Source organism: Dreissena polymorpha, chromosome 1 (genome assembly GCF_020536995.1).
Source record: "Dreissena polymorpha isolate Duluth1 chromosome 1, UMN_Dpol_1.0, whole genome shotgun sequence".
In the NCBI taxonomy this organism is placed as follows: Eukaryota; Metazoa; Mollusca; class Bivalvia; order Myida; family Dreissenidae; genus Dreissena; species Dreissena polymorpha.
The window spans coordinates 182,798,234-182,820,357 of NC_068355.1; the positions used below are offsets into that span (position 1 = coordinate 182,798,234).

Sequence of the window (22,124 nt, forward strand, 5' to 3'; positions counted from 1 at the left end):
ACATTTATCCGATAATCCAATATAATTACATCACTTACGAAAAAATAATGTTTAACGTTTATGACAAGAAATATGTTTACAAACTTCGTAAACAAATTCATATGCCTACGCCATTTTTCAGAAAAATTAGTACAGTGCATTATGGGACACAGCTTTCATTGGACGAGCGAATTTAAATTTAGATTGAATGCAATACGATACATGTACAAAGAAATGTTTTATTGCGTCATATGCAGCATGTAAAAAAACGTGCTTTCCGTGGACTTTCTGATAACGGGCAAAAATTAAAGTGCATCTCTGTTAATTATTACACTGCGTTAGCATGTAAATAAATCGTCAGGATTTTTATGTCCCCCACTATAGTAGTGGGGGACATATTGTTTTTGCCCTGTCCGTTGGTCTGTCTGTTGGTCTGTCTGTTTGCGCCAACTTTAACATTTTGCAATAACTTTTGCTATATTGAAGATAGCAACTTCATATTTGGCATGCATGTGTATCTCATGAAGCTGCACATTTTGAGTGATGAAAGGTTAAGGTCAAGGTCATCCTTCAAGGTCAGAGGTCAAATATATATGGCCAAAATCACTCATTTTATAATTACTTTTGCAATATTGAAGATAGGAACTTGATATTTGGCATGCATGTGTATCTCATGGAGCTGCACATTTTGAGTGGTGAAAGGTCAAGGTCATCCTTTAAGGTCAGAGGTCAAATATATGTGGCCCAAATCGCTTATTTTATAAATACTTTTGCAATATTGAAGATAGCAACTTGACATTTGGCATGCATGTGCATCTCATGGAGCTGCACATTTTGAGTGGTGAAAGGTCAAGGTCATCCTTCAAGGTCAGAGGTCAAATATATGTGGCCCAAATTGCTTATTTTATGAATACTTTTGCAATATTGAATATAGCAACTTGACATTTGGCATGCATGTGTATCTCATGGAGCTGCACATTTTGAGTGGTGAAAGGTCAAGGTCGGTCAAGGTCATCCTTCAAGGTCAGAGGTCAAATATATGTGGCCCAAATCGCTTATTTTATGAATACTTTTGCAATATTGAATATAGCAACTTGACATTTGGCATGCATGTGTATCTCATGGAGCTGCACATTGTTAAATTTATTTTTCATATACGTACTGAAACATTAAACACACACAAAGATATTTTTATTTATCAAGCATGTGTAGCATATAATAAACGATAACACACTTACACAGCTATAGTTTATACAAAAAAATACAATACACGATAAATACAAAACATAAACAGGTAATCGTTTTAAATAACTTTAATTTGATAATTATTCCGCCTGCACTTGCCTTATTGAAATTAGCGCACCGAACCGCTCTGATAGGGAATACATGTAATAAACACCGACTTGCGAGTTTTCACACCTTTATTGACATTACACAACAGATTAACACCAATTAGCTGTTGAGTGTCGTTTAACCTCTAATCGATTAAAATCGGTTTAACAGACAGATAAAGCAATCAAGCTGTGATCGCTGGCTTCTTTGAATTTATGAAAATACATGAAGTTGCATAACATGGATTTGAATCAGTATGGAAGGTTGGAGAAAAAACGGGATCCAAGGACCCCCCGCATTATATTGGACCGGACCGCACTATATTGAAGTTACAGTGTATTTAACATATTTTTAGATGCTGAAGATCAAATCTACGCATTCGATTTGAAACTGATTCACAAGTAGGAATCAAAATGCCTTAACCCTTTACCAAACGACACATTTTGGACTTTCCTAATTTTAAAGAGGTTGCAGACGTCAATTAAATTAAAATGGAATATGAAGGAAATGATCAGGAAGGGTAGAAATAATTGTGATAAAAGGAGAAATTGCTCATCAACCCACACATCCCTAAGACCAACAGGCCTGAGAATATTATGATAATCTAAAGATTATTTCTTTATATTTATAAATGTTTTTAATTAAGTAATACATTTGACTTCTAAGATCAATTCATAACTTATATTAAGAAAATTATAAAATGGTCAGAAATATATATGGATTGTTGAGCAATTGACAATCATATCCACAATTCATGAGTCACGATTCACAAATGGAACAATGAATCATTAGTTATTAAAAAGCAGCATATACGATAGTTAAGAACATTGCACTTCATTAATTTCAACACCTTCTCTTGGATACAAATTTTGAGTTTACCGTGCAGTATCATATATTGACTTTTCTTGAAATAATTATGTTCATGGAAGTTGTGTTTTTAAAATCAATAATATATTATTAAACTGGTTTAAACACTACAAAAAAGACATAAAATTAACATGTCATCCAAAATATTTTCATCCAGATATATGGTCACTTTCGACATATTTAAATAAAACCCGACTTTTTTCAGTTTGTAAAAAAAACATTCACACATGTTCTTACTTCAATGCCTTTGTAGGCAGTCACCATCTGACCTAAAATGGCACTAAATGACAGGGTTTTATCTCATGTTTACAAGATGTTGATGTTGTTGTTGGTCACAGCAAAATGGCCCCAGTAATCTCCACTGGTAAACGTCATATGTTCAGATTTGTGACACCCGGGGCCGGGTAAAATTTGAGCCCAGGGGAATAATTTGAACAAATTTGGTAGAGGACTATTAGATATCACTACATACCAAATTTAGTAGCCCTAGGCTCTATAATTAAGAACAAGAAGATTTTTAAAGTTTGCACACAATAGGCCTTATTTAAGCATATGTTCATTTTTGTGACCCCTGGGGCAAGGTCACATTTGTTCCCAGGGGCATAATTTGAAATAACTAAGTAGAGAACTATTATATGTCACTACCTACCGAATTTAGTAGAAATAGGCCCAATGGTTATGGACAAGAAGATTTTATAGTTTGCACAAAATGGGCCCAATATAAGCATATGTTCAATTTTGTGACCCCTGGGGAACAGTCAAATTTGATCCCAGTGGCTTAATTTGAACAAACTTGGTAGAGGACTATAAGATGTCATTACATACCGAATTTGGTAGCCCTATGCCATACAATTTAGGACAAGAAGATTTTTAAAGTTTGCACAAAATAGGCCTTATATAAGCAAATTTTCGATTTTTGACACCCCCAGGGCAGGGTCAAATTTGACCCCAGGGGCATAATTTGAACAAACTTGGTAGAGGACGATTAGATGTCACTACATACCAAATTTGGTAGCCCTACGCCCAATGGTTATGGACGTTAAGATTTTTAAAGTTTTCACAAAATAGGCCTTATATAAGCATATTTTCAATTTTTTGACCCCCCAAAGCAGGGTCAAATTTGAGTCATGTTGGTAAAGAAGTATGCATAATATTAAAGCAATATGTCAAGGGACATAGGAAATATTTGGGGTGGAACGCAAACTTTAACATAGAGTTATTGATAATATGCATATTCTAAGTGTAAAAAAGGCCATTATTCTTACAAAATGCTTGATACAGTTGTCTGCTCTTGTTTGTAATTTGGGGTTATGTTGGTAAAGAAGTATGCAAAATATTCAAGAAATACAGTACAGCCAATGCGGCACAAACATAATCCGCGGCTACGCCACGGCCAGATTATTAGTACGCGGTGGCCGAATCGTGTGTTCACGCGGCGTATCGCCGTGGCACTCGGCATCAATCCGCGCAACTACGCCGAGTCTGTATTAACCTCGCGTACTTTCCCGGAGTAAATCCGCCGCATATGTACGCGGCGGATCGAGTGAAAAGATATCAACCTTACATGTACATACATGTATGTGCAGCGTAGAATTAATTACGCGCAACTGTTAATGTTTCGTTCGATTATCATTATTAAATTTGTAATCCGAAACACACTTCCGAATTTTAATGCTAACGCGACCTTTGGCAAATTCTAGCGTCAAATAAACAGTGCTAAAATATCCTTTGTTTCATAAAAAGTGCGCGAAAATTATGCAGACATGTAGAACGTCGTTTGGAAAGTTTGGGTGTATTTTGTGTTGTATAAATACATGATTAGACGTTATTTCATCATCTCTATAAATAGTAACAAATGCAAAAATGTTTTTGATACTTAAGGAAATATCGAGAATGTTTGTGTATCGTAAGTATTTACCAGCATTTGCTTTAAACTGGAATATACGGGATTATCGGGTAATTAGTAGCGATATTAACTGATTAATATGAACAAAATAAAACGTGTTTATATACGCACATTCAAACAATAGTTATAATAAGCTGATAATTAACAAAACAACAAATACGTTGTCACCGTCTTGATTATTGATGTGGCTTCAAACTGCTAATTTTCTCAACTTAAATATAATAGCAAAATCAACATGCAATTAATTTATAAATCCACCATATGCTGGAGCCTTGACCACTTGTATGTGCGAAAAAAAAAATAACGTGACCTTGTTTATGTGTGAAATACATACACTACGGGCGGGAAACAAACTTAATTGGCCAGACACATTAACTTTGCTTACATGTATATGCTAATACAATCCGCACACAATAAATTTATTATGATTTTAATTATTATTATAATTGTTCTTTCAAAATATGTTAACTTCATGCAACTAATAATTTGAAAAAGATTTTTTATTTTATGATGCGCATCGACTCGGCATCATGTTGCGGATCGCAGTATGCCTCGGCGGACAAATGCCAAGTTTTGCGGCGAAATGTGACTTGCCGCCGCATACTGACGCGGCTTCAACGACTGGCGCGGCATAGACTCATTTCGCCTTGCCGCCGCGGATTGCGAAATACGTTTGTTCCGCTTTGGCTGTACTGTATGTCATGGGACATAAAAAATATTTGGGGTAGTACGCAAACTTTAACATTTGCACGCTAACGCTTACAGGAAGCCGATACCAGGGTGATGAGGATTGCTCCACTATATATATTTCATATACAATAGTCAAGCTAAAAAATGTTAAAGTTGGCGCAAACCAACCAACCAACCAACCAACCAACAGACCAACAGACAGACCAACAGACAGGGCAAAAACAATATGTCCCCCACTACTATAATGGGGGACATAAAAATAATGTCTTCTAGTGCATCTGGGGCATCACCAGCCTTACCAGCTGCATCGCAAGAAAGAGAGCAATCCCTTGTCACAACTTCCATAAACTTGTCCACGTTGAAGTTTTACAAGAATGGTTGAATATGAGCACCAAATATTTTCTCTCCCAAGTACCTTGGTATGTTTTGCTGGTTGTGTGCATGTCGGAATGTTGGTGGAACTCTGGTTGAGCCAAGTTCTGGACCACTGTTACCATCATGTCTTCTAATGGTGAATCATTGGCATCATCTCCTGCATCACAAAATCGAAAGCCATGTTTAATCACAGCATCAATCTACATAACTGTCTAGTGTCCATCTAATTATTGTATTCAGGAAATGATTCATAAGACATGCTTGCCAAGAATTGTATGTTAAGTCCTCATTTTGATGAAATAAAGAGTTTTTGGAGGTCAATGCTTATTTTCAAAAAACCTAATTGAAGGGCAAGTCATCATTTTGATAAAATGAATTGTGTATCAAGTCCTCACTTTTATGATAAATCAATTGTATGTCAAGTCCTCACTTTTATAATAAAATAAGTTTTGTGTAAAGTCCTCATTTTGATTGATAAGAATATTTTCGAGAAAGTTCTTATTTTAAAAAATGGAGTCATCATTTTGATAAAATGAAGTGTGTATCAAGTCCTCACTTTTATGATAAATCAATTGTATGTCAAGTCCTCACTTTTATAATAAAATAAGTTTTGTGTACAGGGATCATCCTAGCCTAAAATTTTAGGGAGAAGTGACTTCTCCTTCCAATGGTATTGGGGAGAAGAGAGCGGACCTTTGATCACACACGTAAAGGTACTTTAATATTAATGTTTCACAATTAATAACCATACATATATCTGAAATAAAATATGCTGAAACACTTACTAAAACTAAACATGTTATTTTAAACTGCCATGATGTTAAAGAGATATTGCTCTCTTACAAACTGTAAAACGTGTATTTAATTTGGCCAAAATACACATTTCATTTATATGTAATTACTACTTAAGCCAAGAGCCTGAGGATGTAGGATAAATGGAATATAGGGCAGAGCCCTAGCATATTGTTCTTTTTTCGGCGTAAGCTGCATAAGCCAGCTTTTCACCCTGACTTGACCTTTGTAAGTGTCAAATAAAATTCAAATAAAATTTCCCGCGGCTAGGTACGAATGAATACACTTCATTTATTCCATTGGCTGATTTGAGTATACCACCAGAACATTGGAAACATATCCGCGTCTTTGTACCACTGTTTTACTGTATGAAACAATTTTATCTCTAATGAAAAGGCTTCATAGATAAAACAGTTTTACACTCAATTCTCGACATCAATACAGTTTGTGCGTACACCTTTTATTTTCAGAGTATTACCAGCGCAAAAGCGTTCATACTTAAAAGGCTATGTTCTCATATTTAGTACTTACTTCCATATTCCTGTCAACATGTTAACATGTAAAAGTATAAAGAGCAGTGGAAGCGAGGCCTCACTTTAAAGAATTGCATTTCAACCCGCGAGGTTTCGGGTCAAGTCGCGGACATTCAGAGTTTATATACAGGTCATCACCGGAGTTCGCGGTCAGTAAAATAATCGTTATATAATAAAGACGCTATCCGTGAACTTGGTTACCTGGAATTTTCTTTAGACCAGATATATGTTAAAAGAAGATATTCAGCAATATAATTATGGTATGTCAATAATAGATTGTTAATGTGTTTTCAACAATACAATGATAAATATTATTTTTAATAAATTTTACAATAATTATTCCACCATATTGCCTAATGTACTAAAGTGATATTATGAGCATGTAACAGTTTATAGGTGTCTATCGCAACCGTTGATTATTTTTGATGTTTCTACTTCATATACACTTATAGTAATTAATGCAGCATCAACATACTAAAACAATATACCAGAAAGAGAAAAATAATGCATTTGAATATTAACCGTACTTTCGTTTGACAACTGATCATGCGTTTACGAGTTGAACCTAAATTTAGTTTTAGTGCAGATTTGTTCATACGACACAAAGACACAATATTGTTTTACGGATCATTTCGGCTTACAGGACTGGGTGGGTCACGTAAGAATATCGAATATAAAATATATTTTTATAAACAACTGGTAGCAAGGTGAGTTGCAGATAATTGATCAGTAACCACATTTTAACTAACTATTTTGACCTGTTAATTCTTTTCAGCTCAATTCAACAGTGCAAAATGCCCATAATATCACTTTAAGCATGAGCACGATGATTCTCGATACTGTTAATAATCGAATCAAATAGCAATGCCCGACAGACCACTAAAACAGGTTTGTTCTCGTGTGGCCGGTTGACTCATATGTTTAAATTTCACTTCCATTCTTCTTTTGGTTTTCTGTTTTGTATCTATAGGTTTATGACCAGCAATATGTTATAATGTAAAATAAGCCGCGAAAACTCCCCGTAACATCCCGTACTGCGTGTGATGCAGCTAAGAACTGCACAGAAAAAGACATTCGCTATCCTTGATCTCATTCATTAAACTATTTACGCCGTATATCTTTTTTAAAGATATTTCTTGTTTAGTCTTTCTAGGTGCAATTTCTGGTTAGTACATTGCGAAATATTGACAACCAGACCATCCATAACATTGCATGTTTATTCGTCATTCTATTTAAATGTTATAAAGGACCTACAAAAATATTTAAAATCGACGAACCATTTGTATCCAAAAACGATTGTCCGAAAACATGTCGATATACGTCTTCTGCACATGCATATCATTTGACGGCAGAAAATTAAAACCAGTAACCTGTAACCTAGCAAATACGCAATCAATATATTATTTGGTTGACATATTGCTTTAAAATACAATATTGCAGGGCTTTACTTTGCTAATAGATAGTTTAATATAGCAAGATTACGGACATTAGCAACATCCATAGATTGTACAGGTTTTGGACAGTACCGAAGAGGTTTCATTAGTTACTGCTCATGTCAGTACCAATCAGAAATCAATAACTACAAGACCGGACAATGTCTCATGGCGATATAATAAACGCATAACAATAACAATACAAATAGTATATATTTGTAATGCTATATTTTATCCACTTTGCGCACAATAAGTCACTGTTTAGCATTTGGTTATTTCTATTCGATTTTTATCGCATATGCACATTTTTAACTGAATTTAAATTGGCAATTTATCCCAATTAATTCCGCATTAAGCAGCAGTCTCAATTTGCAATTTGACTAACGACAGAGAGCAACTTGTTCCTTTAAAAAAAAAAAAACATTTCGTGGGAGAATCTTCAACAATACATGTTTATGTTCTATGCCGGCCATAGCTAAATTATTTCAAGATTTGTTTTGTTTTATTCGATTATAAATACATAAATTGATGTAACACACCCGTAAATTCTGAAATACCCCAAATTGTAATTCTCCCAACTGAGTGTCGCGTGCCGGTAATTCTTATGTTTAAATGGCGTCATTGACTTTAATGGAAAGTTCCTACGTGCTTGACTGCGTTTTTGGATTAAACTTTATGTGTAAGTCTGTTTCTCTGTTTGTGATATTTGTTAAGCTCAGTACTCAAATATATTATGACTGAAATTTAGCAGTGAGATTCGGCCGGTTTTAGTTGTACAAATCGTCAAGCATAACAATAAATGACCATCACGTATACAATGGCTGTATTGGTTCCCGGCAGCCTTGACAAATAACAAGAGCTGATTGAAAAACTGTAAACGAGGTCGGGAGCCTGGCATTCTATACATAGATGGTTACGTCAATTACACTATTGTTGGTAAGACCGGCGTGTACACAATGCCTCAACTGGAATAAACCAAGGCGACTTGCATCAGCGGTCAGTGATGCGTAGCAAATCCTCTCGCTATCAGTAGATCAGATAACCGATAATTGCACACAGCAAACAATGGCAGTATTAGTGACGGCATTGCGCACACGTGTGGCAGATTATCAAAGGAGAAAATATAAGAAAATGTCGGTGATTTTGTTTTCGCTTTGATGTAATCAAAAAGCGATATCAAGCATCGTAAGGCGACAAAGTCGCCTACGTCGCCCTCTATGATGATCCCTGGTGTAAAGTCCTCATTTTGATTGCAAATAAGTTTTTTGAGAAAGTTCTTATTTTCAAAAACCTAATTGAAGGGCAAGTCATCATTTTGATGAAAAGAAGTGTGCATTAAGTCCTCACTCTTATGATAAATCAATATGTGTGTCAAGTCCTCACTTTAATAATAAAATAAGTTTTGTGTAAAGTCCTCATTTTGATTGCAAATAATTTTTTTAAGAAAGATCTTATTTTGAAAAAAACTAATTAAAGGGAAAATCATCATTTTGATAAAATGAAGTGTGTATTAAGTCCTAACTTTTATGATAAATCAATCTGTGTGTCAAGTCCTCACTTTATAATAAAATAAGTTCTGTGTGAAGTCCTCATTTTGATTGATAAGAATGTTTTTGTGAAAAATCTTATTTAAAAAAAAAACTACATTGTAATTGAAGGAAAAGTATTATTTTGATCAAATGAATTGTGTATCAAGTTCTCACTTTAAATTATATAAAGATTTTTGGGGGAAATTCTTATTTGCAAACAACTAATTAAGGGCAAGTCTTCATTTTGATAAATAAATTTAATATGAAGTTCTCACTTTTATAATAAAAACAACAAGAAAATTCGTTTAATTGATATCCCCCACCAAATAAATTTTGTTCATTGATGGGTGAATAACTAAAAGAAAGCTTATTTGTAGGGTTGTGCCTTTTATTACTTTTTTGTAGTTACATCATACAAAATAAAACAAAGGGCAATATCTCTTATTTAAGAAAGTGTAGGGGTATGGTTCTTGTGCATGGAGCTTCTCCTTATTAATATCTATACGCCCATGAAGTTTCATGTTGAAATCTTGTAACATATCAGAGATATAGCCCTGAAAAGTTACATCATACAAAAACAACAGATAACTCTCATTTAAGAAAGTAAAGGGTTATGGTTCTTGTAAATGGCACTTCTCCTCATTAATATCTATACATCCATGAAGTTTCATGTTGAAATCTTGTATCGTATCTGAGATATAGCCCTGAAAAGTTACATCATACAAAAACAACAAATAGCAATAACCCTTATTTAAGAAAGTGTAGGGTTATGGTTCTTCTGCACGGCACTTCTCCTCATTGATATCTATAAATTCATTAAGTTTCATGATGCAATCTTATAATTATAGTTTCTGAGATATAGACCTGAAAAGTTTGTGATGGACAGACTACCAGATGACAGAATGACAGACTGGCGGACAACACCAAAACTATATCCCTCCGCCTTTAGCGAGGGATAAAAATGTGTCAAGTCCTTGTTTACTTGACTTTGTGTTATTCTGTAATACATATATAAATTGCATTAAACGTAACAAGAAAAAATTTCTTATAAACAAACATTAATTTAACTAAACAATTAGTACTGTGTGTCAGAACTGTGTTATCTAAAGATAATTGTTATTATTGCTGTTAATTGAGTACTTTATGAAAATAAACACTAAAATAATCAACACTTTTTTAGTTGCTTTTGCGCGTCTTCCGAACTACGAACTGCGTCTCAAACACCAATCATCCACTGTGCCATAATGTATGTTCTTATTATTTGTGTGACACACATATTGACATTTTCTAAACTGTATTACATAAAATTTCATGAAATATAAATTATGGTTTTGCTATACATGTATTGCAAAATGTCAAATGTTTGTTGTAGACTTAATTAGACTAATACCAATTGAAGTCTGTGTTGTTTTCACACATCTAAAAATTATCAATTTTACAGATTTTTTAAATAAAGTAGCTATTAAACATAACAAGCGGGCCATGATTGCCCTTAAAAGAGCTCATATGAGTTCACGGACACAAATTTTCCTGATAGAAGGCATTCAACTAAGTAAAAGAAAAATATGATAGACCTAAAAAGACGTGTTCATAAGGCACAGTTGCCCCCACATTCCACTTTTGTCTCAAAACTACGCTTATGTCAAACACAACCTGATAATAGCCATATTTGACTATTAACCTGTAAGTGCGACCTTGACCTTTGAGTTCAGCCTCCTCATGTTAGCCATTTGTAAGCATTAAATTTTGGAAGTCCCAGGCATAAAATTGCACTTCAATGCTAAGAGTATAATTAAACCATTACAATGTATCACATAAATAATAATAAATATTAATTTTTAATTTAATGTGTTTTTAAAGGGAACAATTTTTAATGTACGTGGGTCATTCAAAAGTTGTTGTCTGGTAACCTTTTGTTGATTTAGTTATTCCAGGATATAATCTACATGTGCGTCCCGCGTCTATGACACACAAATATCGAAATAGATGCATTGTTTTGAAATATGTGCGTCCACTCGGACACATTGCTGAACTGTATCCGTTAAAGAACCATCTTGTGTACGAGTCAAAAGTGTAGCAATGAACGCTGAGTTAAACAGAATGAGGCTTGAAGACTCCAGCAAGTCTTTTGATTGGCTCTAGTCGAGCCGCTGATGTATAATAAAAACTAATTAGAATCGACCTTTTAAATAGAATGTGTTATGATATTTTATCGAGTCCCCAGATGAAAACCTGCTTTAACTTTGTGTAACTTAGTCATATATAATACAGAAAAAATGCCTCCGAAATAAGGTGTTGAAGCTTAATCCAAAACAAACAAATCTGGCAATACCTGATATTTCTGAAAGTTTTATTGAAGTATAGAATTGAAAATTGCCTTTTACATAAAATGTCACGCAAAACCAGTACACTTTTTAAGGATATTTTTCAATATATTTTGTTAATGAAGCAAGTTATTGAGAAGAATTTTTACATTTAAGTTAATCACATTGAAACACTTCTGTAAGATAAAAAAAGAACTCAAACATGCTTTATGGTAAGAAAATAAATGCATGTTTTATTTAGGCTTCATTATTTTTTAAATCACCCATATGATATGATGCGGCATTTGTCTTTACGGAATATAAAAAAAATTAATCATTTTTACCCGGAAGTTGGCGCTGTAATAAATTTGCTATTCTGTGTGTTCTTTTACCGAGCTTGATTAGGAATTTTTGAAAACACGCCATGGAGATTTTCTTTCACCATTAAAAATAATAGTTCACGGATTCAAACCATAATTCCTGATTGATATGTTGCTACAGTGGATTCCTGTTCTTAGCATACCATGTCAGCAAAAATTATGCTAATAACAGGAATATGCTATTAACAGGAACACACATTTTAGCATAAATATAGCAACTGGGGGTATACAATAAGTCTAATCTGTTAATAATTGATAGTCAAAGTGAAATTTAAATGCAACATTGTATATGATTGATGTTGAAGATAACTATTTATCAAATGGAATTGTATTCTAAGGTATTTGCATTTGAGCATATTTTAGCAGATTTAAAGCATATTTTCTTGGCATTCTGAGAATTTTCTATGCTATAAAGATTTTAGGTGAATTCTGAATATTGGGGTTAAAAATTATGCAATTAATAGAAAAACAATACATTAAAATTTAAAGGAATTAATCTGTGCTTTGACATTCTATATTCTAATAACAGAAATATGCTATTTTCAGGTATGCTAATAAGTGGAATCCAGAAATTATCCTTCAGTCTGACAGAATTTCCTAGCCTGTCAGACCAAACATCAGACAGATTATTTTACATTAAGCAGTGTCTGACTTGGCTTCTCACTTTTGAGTCCTTGATGCTTAATGTTTTAGATTCAACACTAGGTTCCTCAACCTCACAACACCAGAGCTCCTGTGATGCAAATATACTTAAGTGGTATAAAGGGATATATTTTGTTCCCTGCAAATTGCGTTTAGTTCCTCACATCTGGTTAAAAACAAACCTGTTACCCTCCAATTGACTGTCAATTTAAACAGCAAACTCCAATACATATTCCTGTTTGTATTCTTGTATGAAAATGTCCACAACATATGGTCGTAGTTATATGGGGACTGAATATTCAAATACATGTAGGTTAAGAAGTACAGTAAATGACATGACAAATGCTGTTAGGACATATCATCATCCTTAATTCTAAACCAGTTATACATGACATTATTCTTAAGAGGGGCATTTCTGAATAAAGATAAAAAGATACAAACGATATGCAATGGAAAAATTATTTCATGCAAATATTTTTTATCTAAGATTATTTCCGACAAGACATGTTGTACAATAGCATGCCATGGTTAAAATGAGTGTGTAATACAATGCCTAAACTGTTTCTGCAAAGTTTGGGGAAGTCTGCTTTTGGGACATTTAAATGGAAGGACAGATAAAAGGTAACTCATTATAGTGCCACTAGTGTAATTATTATGCAATCTTTGGCAGTTCAGAGCTTAAAATAACATCCTAGAACTTAATTATGTACAGCCAAGTTATTCAATAAATGGTAAATTGTAAACATTTCAATTATGAAACAAGGGCTGTTTGTAAAACATGCATGCCCCCCCCCCATATGGGCTCTCCGTTGTAGTGACAGCCATTGTGTGAATATGTTTTTTGTCACTGTGACCTTGACCTTTGACCTAGTGACCTGATAATCAATAGAGGTCATCTGTGAGTCATTATCAATGTACTTATGAAGTTTCATGATCCTAGCAATAAGTGTTCTTGAGTTATCATCCGAAAAACATTTTACTATTTCGGGTCACCGTGACCTAGATCTTTGACCAATATATAGGGGTCATCTGCGAGTCATGATCAATCTACCTATCAAGTTTCATGATCCTAGGCATAAGCGTTCTTGAGTTATCATCCAGAAACCATTTTACTATTTCGGATCACCGTGACCTTGACCTTTGACCTAGTGACCTCAAAATCAATAGGGGTCATCTGCGAGTCATGATCAATGTACCTATGAAGTTACACTACGCGACTCGTGATTTTTGCCGCGATTCATGCATCACCGCAATCGATGCATCGTGACAAATCGCGGTGTTTCCGAGCGACAAGAAAATTTGGGTGATGTCTCGGCATTCGTCGCGCGATGTATCTCGCTGTTGCGCAATCAGCGCGAATCAGCGCAAATCATCGCGAACCGCCGTGATTCCCCCTTTTTCGCAATTTGCATTGACGGTAACACTTACATGTACATTTACATGTAACATATATACCGGTATGTACACTAGCATTATATATTGCAATAATAAAGCTTTTGTTGTTGTTGTATACAATGGACATATTAGCTAAAATACTCCCGTTAAGACATGAAGTCATGTCGGAAGCTTTAACGGCTGAAAATTGATATAACAGCGCACAATAATTATTGAACATAACATATAAACATTATTTTACTAATTGCATTAGAAGATTGTTTATAAAAATTTACAAGTAATGATATTCCAGGCTTGAAAACACTACCACTGTTCAAATTCCATATTGTTGCCATAAAGCACTGTGTAAATTGAAAGTTGCATAGTGTTACGTCATTGGTCGGTTATAAATACCTGTTTCTTTATACATAGTATTTGATTTAGACGAAACTAATAATTTGGTAATTTACGTGGAATGTGAGATTAGTTTTCCATTTAAACTTTGATCTTGGCGTGTGTGTTTATTGACGTTATTAATTATGTTAGACTTACTTTGTATATCATTAAGAATTATAATGTGTTGCTCTTTTGTTATCAGTTTTTAGCAAAAGATTCGCGCCTTAAGAAACGGAAAATTGTTAAAGTGACACTTGCATTTGAAGGTTTCATGTAGATTACGTTTAATTATTTGGACTAAATTATGCTATAATTATTTATTTTCTGTTTCAGGCTCCAATGCAGATAACTCATGTTACTCGCGTTACTTTCCGAGCGTTGTACATACATTCACAATGTTTGATATGCCGGAAATACATTACTGTTCTATTTTTTATTACATGTTAACATGGCATTGTGTAATATAATAAGTTGTTGATGTTATTACATCATTGCCTATATATTAAAGCCATTAAACATTGTGTTTGTTGTGCTGAAAAAAGGCGTATATCAACGTTACACTTAGCGTTTGCATAGTTCAATAAAGTTGTTGATGAATCGATGTACATGCATTTCTCTGTGTTTTCACACCTTGAAAAAAAATCTCAACATTTGATACTTTTTTGTGTACTCTCCAGCGTGTGATAGTGTTCGTTCTAGTGTCTAATTGGCACTCTTTGTACTTGTACAAACTGAGAAAAGATGTGACAATCAGAGGAACAACAGAATGGTGCTGCCAATTAACTGCCAATTAAGTGCGAGAATAGATCAAAGGGCATTGACAAAAAATAACAATATGCACATATTTTTCGGCGTTTACTCAAATGGTCTCTCACAACAAAAAAACTATATAAGTCAAGGTATTCTGTTTACTTCTATCATTAAAGTGTTTGCAAGTATCGTGTCTGACTGGAATATCATACGTTATATTTTTGTAAGTGTGTATTTTGCGTGATAAAATTTCACAAATTAAAGTGTAGTGAACATTTGTGCATATTGGATTTAGTGTACACTGTGTTACAATGGCGTTGCGGACACTGACACGTCAGGTGACCCACTTCGTAGTAAGGTTTCATTGTGGTGAAACCTTAATGACACGGTCAAGAGGGCAGATCAGGACTGAAGGCACAGTATTGATTTTTTTCAATCCAACCAAACGCATTTCTGTTGAAAATAAATCGAAACTACTTGTGGGTATGCACAATTTTGCCAAATATTTATGAATTTATATAAAATGCGTAAAAAAACTTAAATATACATATGTTTCACTATATAAATTGCAATAAAATTTTAGAACATGTGTCGCAAATGCGAAATAAGCCAGATATTTAATTGTTTTTCTCTGTCCGGGATATTGTGTATGTTGATCCTGCATTAACAAATATACACAACGGTTGTGATACACCTATAAGCACTATTAAATAGTCATAACATTGTTATTAGTCTTCTTCAAAGCCGTTAAGTTTATAATCAAGTCAACAAATTTATCGCGAATTATCGCATACAGTATGAATTGTTCGTTAGTCACAATATTTTCCCTTGAGTAATAGATGTTTCAGTTGTTTAATTAAAAGCAACTTTGTAATCAAAGTCGGCATAATTATCGCTAATAAGCACGTAGGAATTATCCGTTTAAGAAATTTTTTCTCTGAACTGTTTGCATCTAAAAGTGTAACAAATGAGTAATGAGGGTGTTATTTATTGAGAATTATATAAAACGTTTGTGTCAAAGTTGTCTATAGTAGTAGCTTTTTTTTTACTCATTTTATTGAAAAGTATACCGGACTTTATTTGGCGCTTGAGATGTTTTTAAATCGTGTAAATTATACGTATTTCTTCACAAGTGTTAATTTATTGTGTGTTGTCATTGTGTGAGTGTTGTGGTAAGGCTTCCTATCGTATAACATTAAATGTCGTCAAGAGAGCACACACACAATATCTTTGAACATTCTTAATTATATTATTATGTATATAATATTTTATTATATATTATTAATTTCCTCTTAAACTAATTTTTTGCAATGTTTAAATATAAGAAGTGGAAAGAATGTGCATGTACAAAAAAAAGCGCTAATCAGACCGGGTATCCAAGTGTCAATGGTCATTCACAGTTTGCGGCATCTGTTTTGATAACGGATTAGTAGAACGCCCACATATGGTGTAAAATGATACGTATTGGCACCTATTGATAATTATTGACCTATAATTAATGACCTACGATAATTACCTGCGCATTTTAAAATCGTTTCTTAGCTTATAACGATATAAATCTAGCTACATTAAATTCGGAAGACTTAAACCGAAACAAATTAACATGCTTTATTCAATGTAATATTATTAAAAATTATAACTGATTGTCTACATAATTAAGCATTTTATTAGCATTATCAATATATTTAGCAATGTTTATAATGTCTCAATAAGGTGTGAACAACTCGCGAGTTACTGTTTATTTCATGTATTTCCTATTAGAGCAGTACGTGAAAGAAACATAAATGAAGTAATCCAGACGATTTATTTATATGCTAACGCAGTGTAATTAAAAAATATATATTCACTTTCATTTTTACCCCTAATCAGAAAGTCCCCAGGAAACACGTTTTTTACATGAAGGCGTATGACGCAATAACACGTTTTTTGCTAAGATCGTATTGCATTCAATCTAAATTTAAATTCGCTCGTCCAATGAAAGCTGTGTCCCACTTTATGCGCTGTACTCTTTACACTTCTGAAAAATGGCGTAGTCATATGGTTGTTTTAATGAAATTCTCAAACATATTTACCGACATATTTTTATTTATTTTTTTGTATGTTGGATAAATGGATAATAGTGAACATTACAAGCGCTATGTACATGTATAAAGTTATCGATACGATTCGGTTTCTATGCATGAATTGGCGAGTCATCGTTGTCACTGCGATCACGGCGGATTGCGGCGAATCGCAGCGAATCACCACAACATTGAGGGGATTTAGCGCGAAGATTATCTTGCTCTCGCGCGACGTCGGAGTGACGAGTCACGTGAAATCGCGGTGATTTTCCACCCAAAAAGCAAAATGCCCGCCTTGACTTCGCAAATAAGGCAAAAATCACGGGTCGCGTAGTGTACATGATCCTAGGCCTAAGCGTTGTTGAGTTATCATCCGGAAACCACCTGGTGGACGGACCGACAGATTGACCGACAGACCAACCGACATATGCAAAGCTTCTTCGAAGGGGGGCATAAAAATTAAACAACTTGTAATTCAGACACAACTCACATTATAACTGTTGGCCTCTGTGAAAAATAATTTACATTGAAATTGAGAAAAGTCCTCGAGAACTCAGTGCCCCAGATAATTATTTGGGAAATAGGGTTTTCACCCATTGATTTTGAAAAATAGGGTGATTCCATTCTTCAAATAGAGTGAAATGAGTAATAAAAATGCATACCTTAAAATAATTGCTGATTTACTTCTGTTGACGCTGCACGCTTGTATTGATTCAATAGAACTTTAAACTATCATCATACATTTTTATAAACTGATGTTTCGTAATATCTTTAATCCTTGAAACTGTCCATGATATAAACTTAAAAAAATGTTGACAATTAATTTCTAACCAAGGACATGCCTTTTTATACTTTTGACAGGTTTGTTCAGTCACAGACTTTCCATCATGTTTTTTGGATGTCAACTCAACTGCTGTATACACAGTTTCTAACAAAATCGTTAACACGAATGATTCGGCACTGGCTCTTGCTTTCTTTATTCGAAAAAGTTTGTGATCTGCTGATATTTTGGCGCAACAATCTCAGACGTCTTTCGACCTCTCTTAGCTATTTTTATTTCGCATCGTAATAGAAACTGAAAGTACAGACACTTTACAAATACATGCACAATGAGCGACGAATTAAGTCAGATTGAAAACGCATAGCGTTTGAATAACTATGACCGTTTGCTGAGCTTGCTGAATGTAAGCGTCACCACGTTACGATAATAATTCCAAAGAGAAAATACCTCAAATGAGCAAAGCATTTTTGATCGAAGCTTTTGTATCATAAATTTGAATAATTTGCGTAAAAGTCAAATTGGTTGCGTTTTCAATACGCATGATATTGTATTTCTTTGCATTTTTAAACATTTTACTAGGGTGAACGACGCAGATACGCAGCTTATCTTGGGCACTGAGAACTGGTTAACAGACATGATATTTTGGATAATTGTAAAAGTTAGGACAGCAAATATACATGTATGGGGACAACGAGAAACGTAAACAATGTTAACCAGAAAGGCACAATCAAAGGCAATCGTCACCTGTGTCGGAAGCAATTATTAAGAATCATTAAGTAAGTAAATCGATAGAAACAGAGAACCTACACTTGCGCACCCATTGAGCCATTCTTATCAGTCATCGTCGTGATTTTCGCAAAAGTTTTAACAGCCGTTAGACATTTATGATCGATTTTCTTATTTAACGAATGGCAACAATTTTTTGATCGACTAGTTTGCAGCCAAAATATAAAGCACTTAACGCTGTCAATGTTAAACTTTAAACAGGTCGTCACATAAAATTGCAGAAGATGTGAAAAAGGCACCATCATGGCGGCAGCCATTTTTTCCAAACAAACCAGTTTTGCAGCAAATGGCAAATATAACAAGAGTTCTGATTGGCTAATGCCATAATCTAAAAATAAATGCTGGTCGAGCAGGATTTTTCTGCTTGAGCAGAAAAAATGCTGGTCGAGCAGCATTTAAATGCTGCTTGAGCAGCATTTTTTTCTGCTCGAGCAGAAGTTAAAGTTTGGACCCTTTGGTATCCCATAGCGCTATGCATTGATACAACGCTATCCTGGCTGCTAAATTGGTAAAAAATATGTTGTGTAATCGTAAAAAATCAAAATGGCCGCCATGTTTTTTTTTCAAGAAAACTACCACCCTATAATCGTACAGACTGAGGGGCCATTGTCGTAACAACAAGAAGTCACTACTGGTAGATATGAATGCGGTAGAAGAAGTTTCGGTCAAAAATAAATTTGTTTGAATAAACTTGCGAATATTTCTTTGTTTGTGTTTTTACACATCTTTATTGATGAATTCCGATGGGGATTGTTGTCGACATTCCGGAGAGCAGGCAAGGGTAGGTGCGAACGAGGTCTTTTTTGCGGGTAACAGTAGGTGTGAAAGAGGGTCATTTTGCACTTCGTAATTGGCAGATGTTATTGAGTAATATGTGCCATGACTTGTTAAGACGCTTATTGACATTTGAGAAACTAATTGACACTTGAGATCGTGAAGATATGCATGAGAACGTGAAGATATGCAATTGCATTTTGTGTGTATAAATATTGAACGTTCAACAGTGGTGTACCTCAACAACTGTATCCCTGTCTCCCATGCGACATTCAAATTTACCGGTAATGCCCATGCTTTCCCCGAGGAAAAATCACACGAAGTACATTAATTCTTATTTTCTCACGTTTATCACGAAATGCACGTGGACTGTAAATCTTTTGCTAGAAAATTACAAAATTGTCAGAAAAGTATAGTGCTATGCAACCCATGCTCCTAATCATAATGACGCTTCCTATTTTATTAAGCTTTCCAATGCCCCGGATTATTGGATTGTGCAATAGAAAAATGGCGGCCATTTTCGGTCCGATTGGGTGGTTTTATTGTCTTTAAATAATTTTTTCTCCATTTTTTGCATTTTAAAAACAGCCTGCGAGCTATAAATGGGAAGGCGCTATACGTGGAAACTTACGGTAAATAAGAAATTGTCGCTACGGAGACTTTAAGTATGCATGGGACAATTGGTAGTAGTAATAATATATAATGAAATGAACATGAATATCTACGATACACATGCACACTATTACTAAGAGGACTTTAGTGAAGTTAAAATTTCATGGAAGTAGATTTTTTTGTAGGCATAAGTTTGACTCCCGTTAATGGCATCTATGTAAAACAAAAAATAAAACATCTTTTTTACATAAATACCGTTTTGAAAACAAAGAATATGCATTGTCATGGGGAAATACTTTTCATTTGCCCCTTTAAACAGTTTGGATTTTCTGATAAGATCATTCACTCAATTAACAAACTTTTGATTCAAAGAGGTGAGGTTTTTTGGAGCCTAAAATCTTCTTGTGCCCACTGATGTCTAAAGATTCTGTTCAACCCTTTTGAATCTTTTTATTTTAGCATAGAACAATATAACATTTATAAAGGCGTATGTGTCACTGTAAAGATAAATCACAGACCAGAATGATAATAGATCAGTATTGGTAGTGCTTTTGTTATTTAATTATGGCTAGTTAATTCAGACAGTTTAACGAGATATGATCCATTGTTTAAATATGCTTTGTAGCTGAATGATCCCAGAGCCCAAATTACAGCAATCATGGCAGAGGCCCATTTGTTATTATGTTGCAAAATAGTATCACCTCTCCAAGGGATTGTTTTTAAGTTGTAACATGAGGCATTTTTTTTAAATACAAAGATTTTGAGATATTCTTTATAAATCGTAAGGACTGGAAGGAGGACGTTCTTTTTACAATATTTATCCAATACTTAAGCTGCAGTGTCGTTTTCGTTAAAAATCGGGTCCAGTATTCGGCCCCAAATCTGGTCCGGTATTCGGCCCCATTCCAAATGGAAAAAAAGTGACGTAGCAAGCTCCAAGTGCCATTCTAAGAACCAGTCAAATATATTGCACAGTGCTTCGTGACACATTTTTTGTGGTTTAATTGCATATAACTGGCTTCTATTCTTCTGATCATCGTAAATCAAAAGCGGGGAACCACACGACCGTTGCTTGTTCCTTGTCAAGATTGTATGCAACAAGAGATGTGTTCGTCAGAAACACAATGCCCCCTACTGTGCCGCTTTGAAATAAAATTTATATTTATCATTTGGCAGGTATAGAAATCCTCTCCCTTTAAAGCTTATTACTTCCCTTGGATTTTGATTTTTGACCTTTGACATTTAAGGATGACCTTGACCTTTCACCACTCAAAATGTGCAGCTTCATGAGATACACATGATGCATGCCAAACATTAAGGTGCTATCTTCAATATTGCAAAAGTTATGGCCTATGTTAAAGTTTTCGGACCGCGACTGACAGACAGACAGTTCAACTGCTATATGCCACCCTACCGCGTGGGGAGGGGGGTCTGTAGACAGTAAAAAATTACGAAGTCAGACATCGCTGACTACCAAGGCCTGTGGTTTATCAAAGAGATCATTTCCACAGTTCATCATGTATCTATGTATAAGTCCACAGGTAAGTAATAAAATCAACCATTTACAAATTAGTACAGGAAAGAAATTGCCTACTGAATGTTATAAGTCATTTAACTGACATTTTTATACATTTTTACTTTTTTCCATTTTTGTGTTTATTAAGGTGACATACATCAACTGTTAAAATATTAAGGCAACCTTTTTGGTAAAAATAACGTTTTAATCAAATTTTCGAAATTGACATAACAAACACATGTCATTTTCTGAATGTAAAAAGTAGCGTAACTGACATTTTGTTAAATTTTCAGGAGAAGCAAAAAAATGTTTTA

At 34.3% G+C, this 22,124-nt stretch overlaps 1 protein-coding gene across 1 annotated transcript in view; it reads right to left on the reverse strand.

The window, feature by feature from the left end:
- The window catches only part of LOC127864893 (uncharacterized), a 95,525-nt gene that overhangs the window by 40,890 nt on the left and 32,511 nt on the right, over window positions 1-22,124 (reverse strand). The window contains exon 3 of the mRNA XM_052404787.1: window positions 5,190-5,306. Coding sequence (XP_052260747.1) covers window positions 5,190-5,274 — 85 coding nt within the window. The 5' untranslated portion in view covers window positions 5,275-5,306. The remainder of the gene's footprint in view (window positions 1-5,189; window positions 5,307-22,124) is intronic.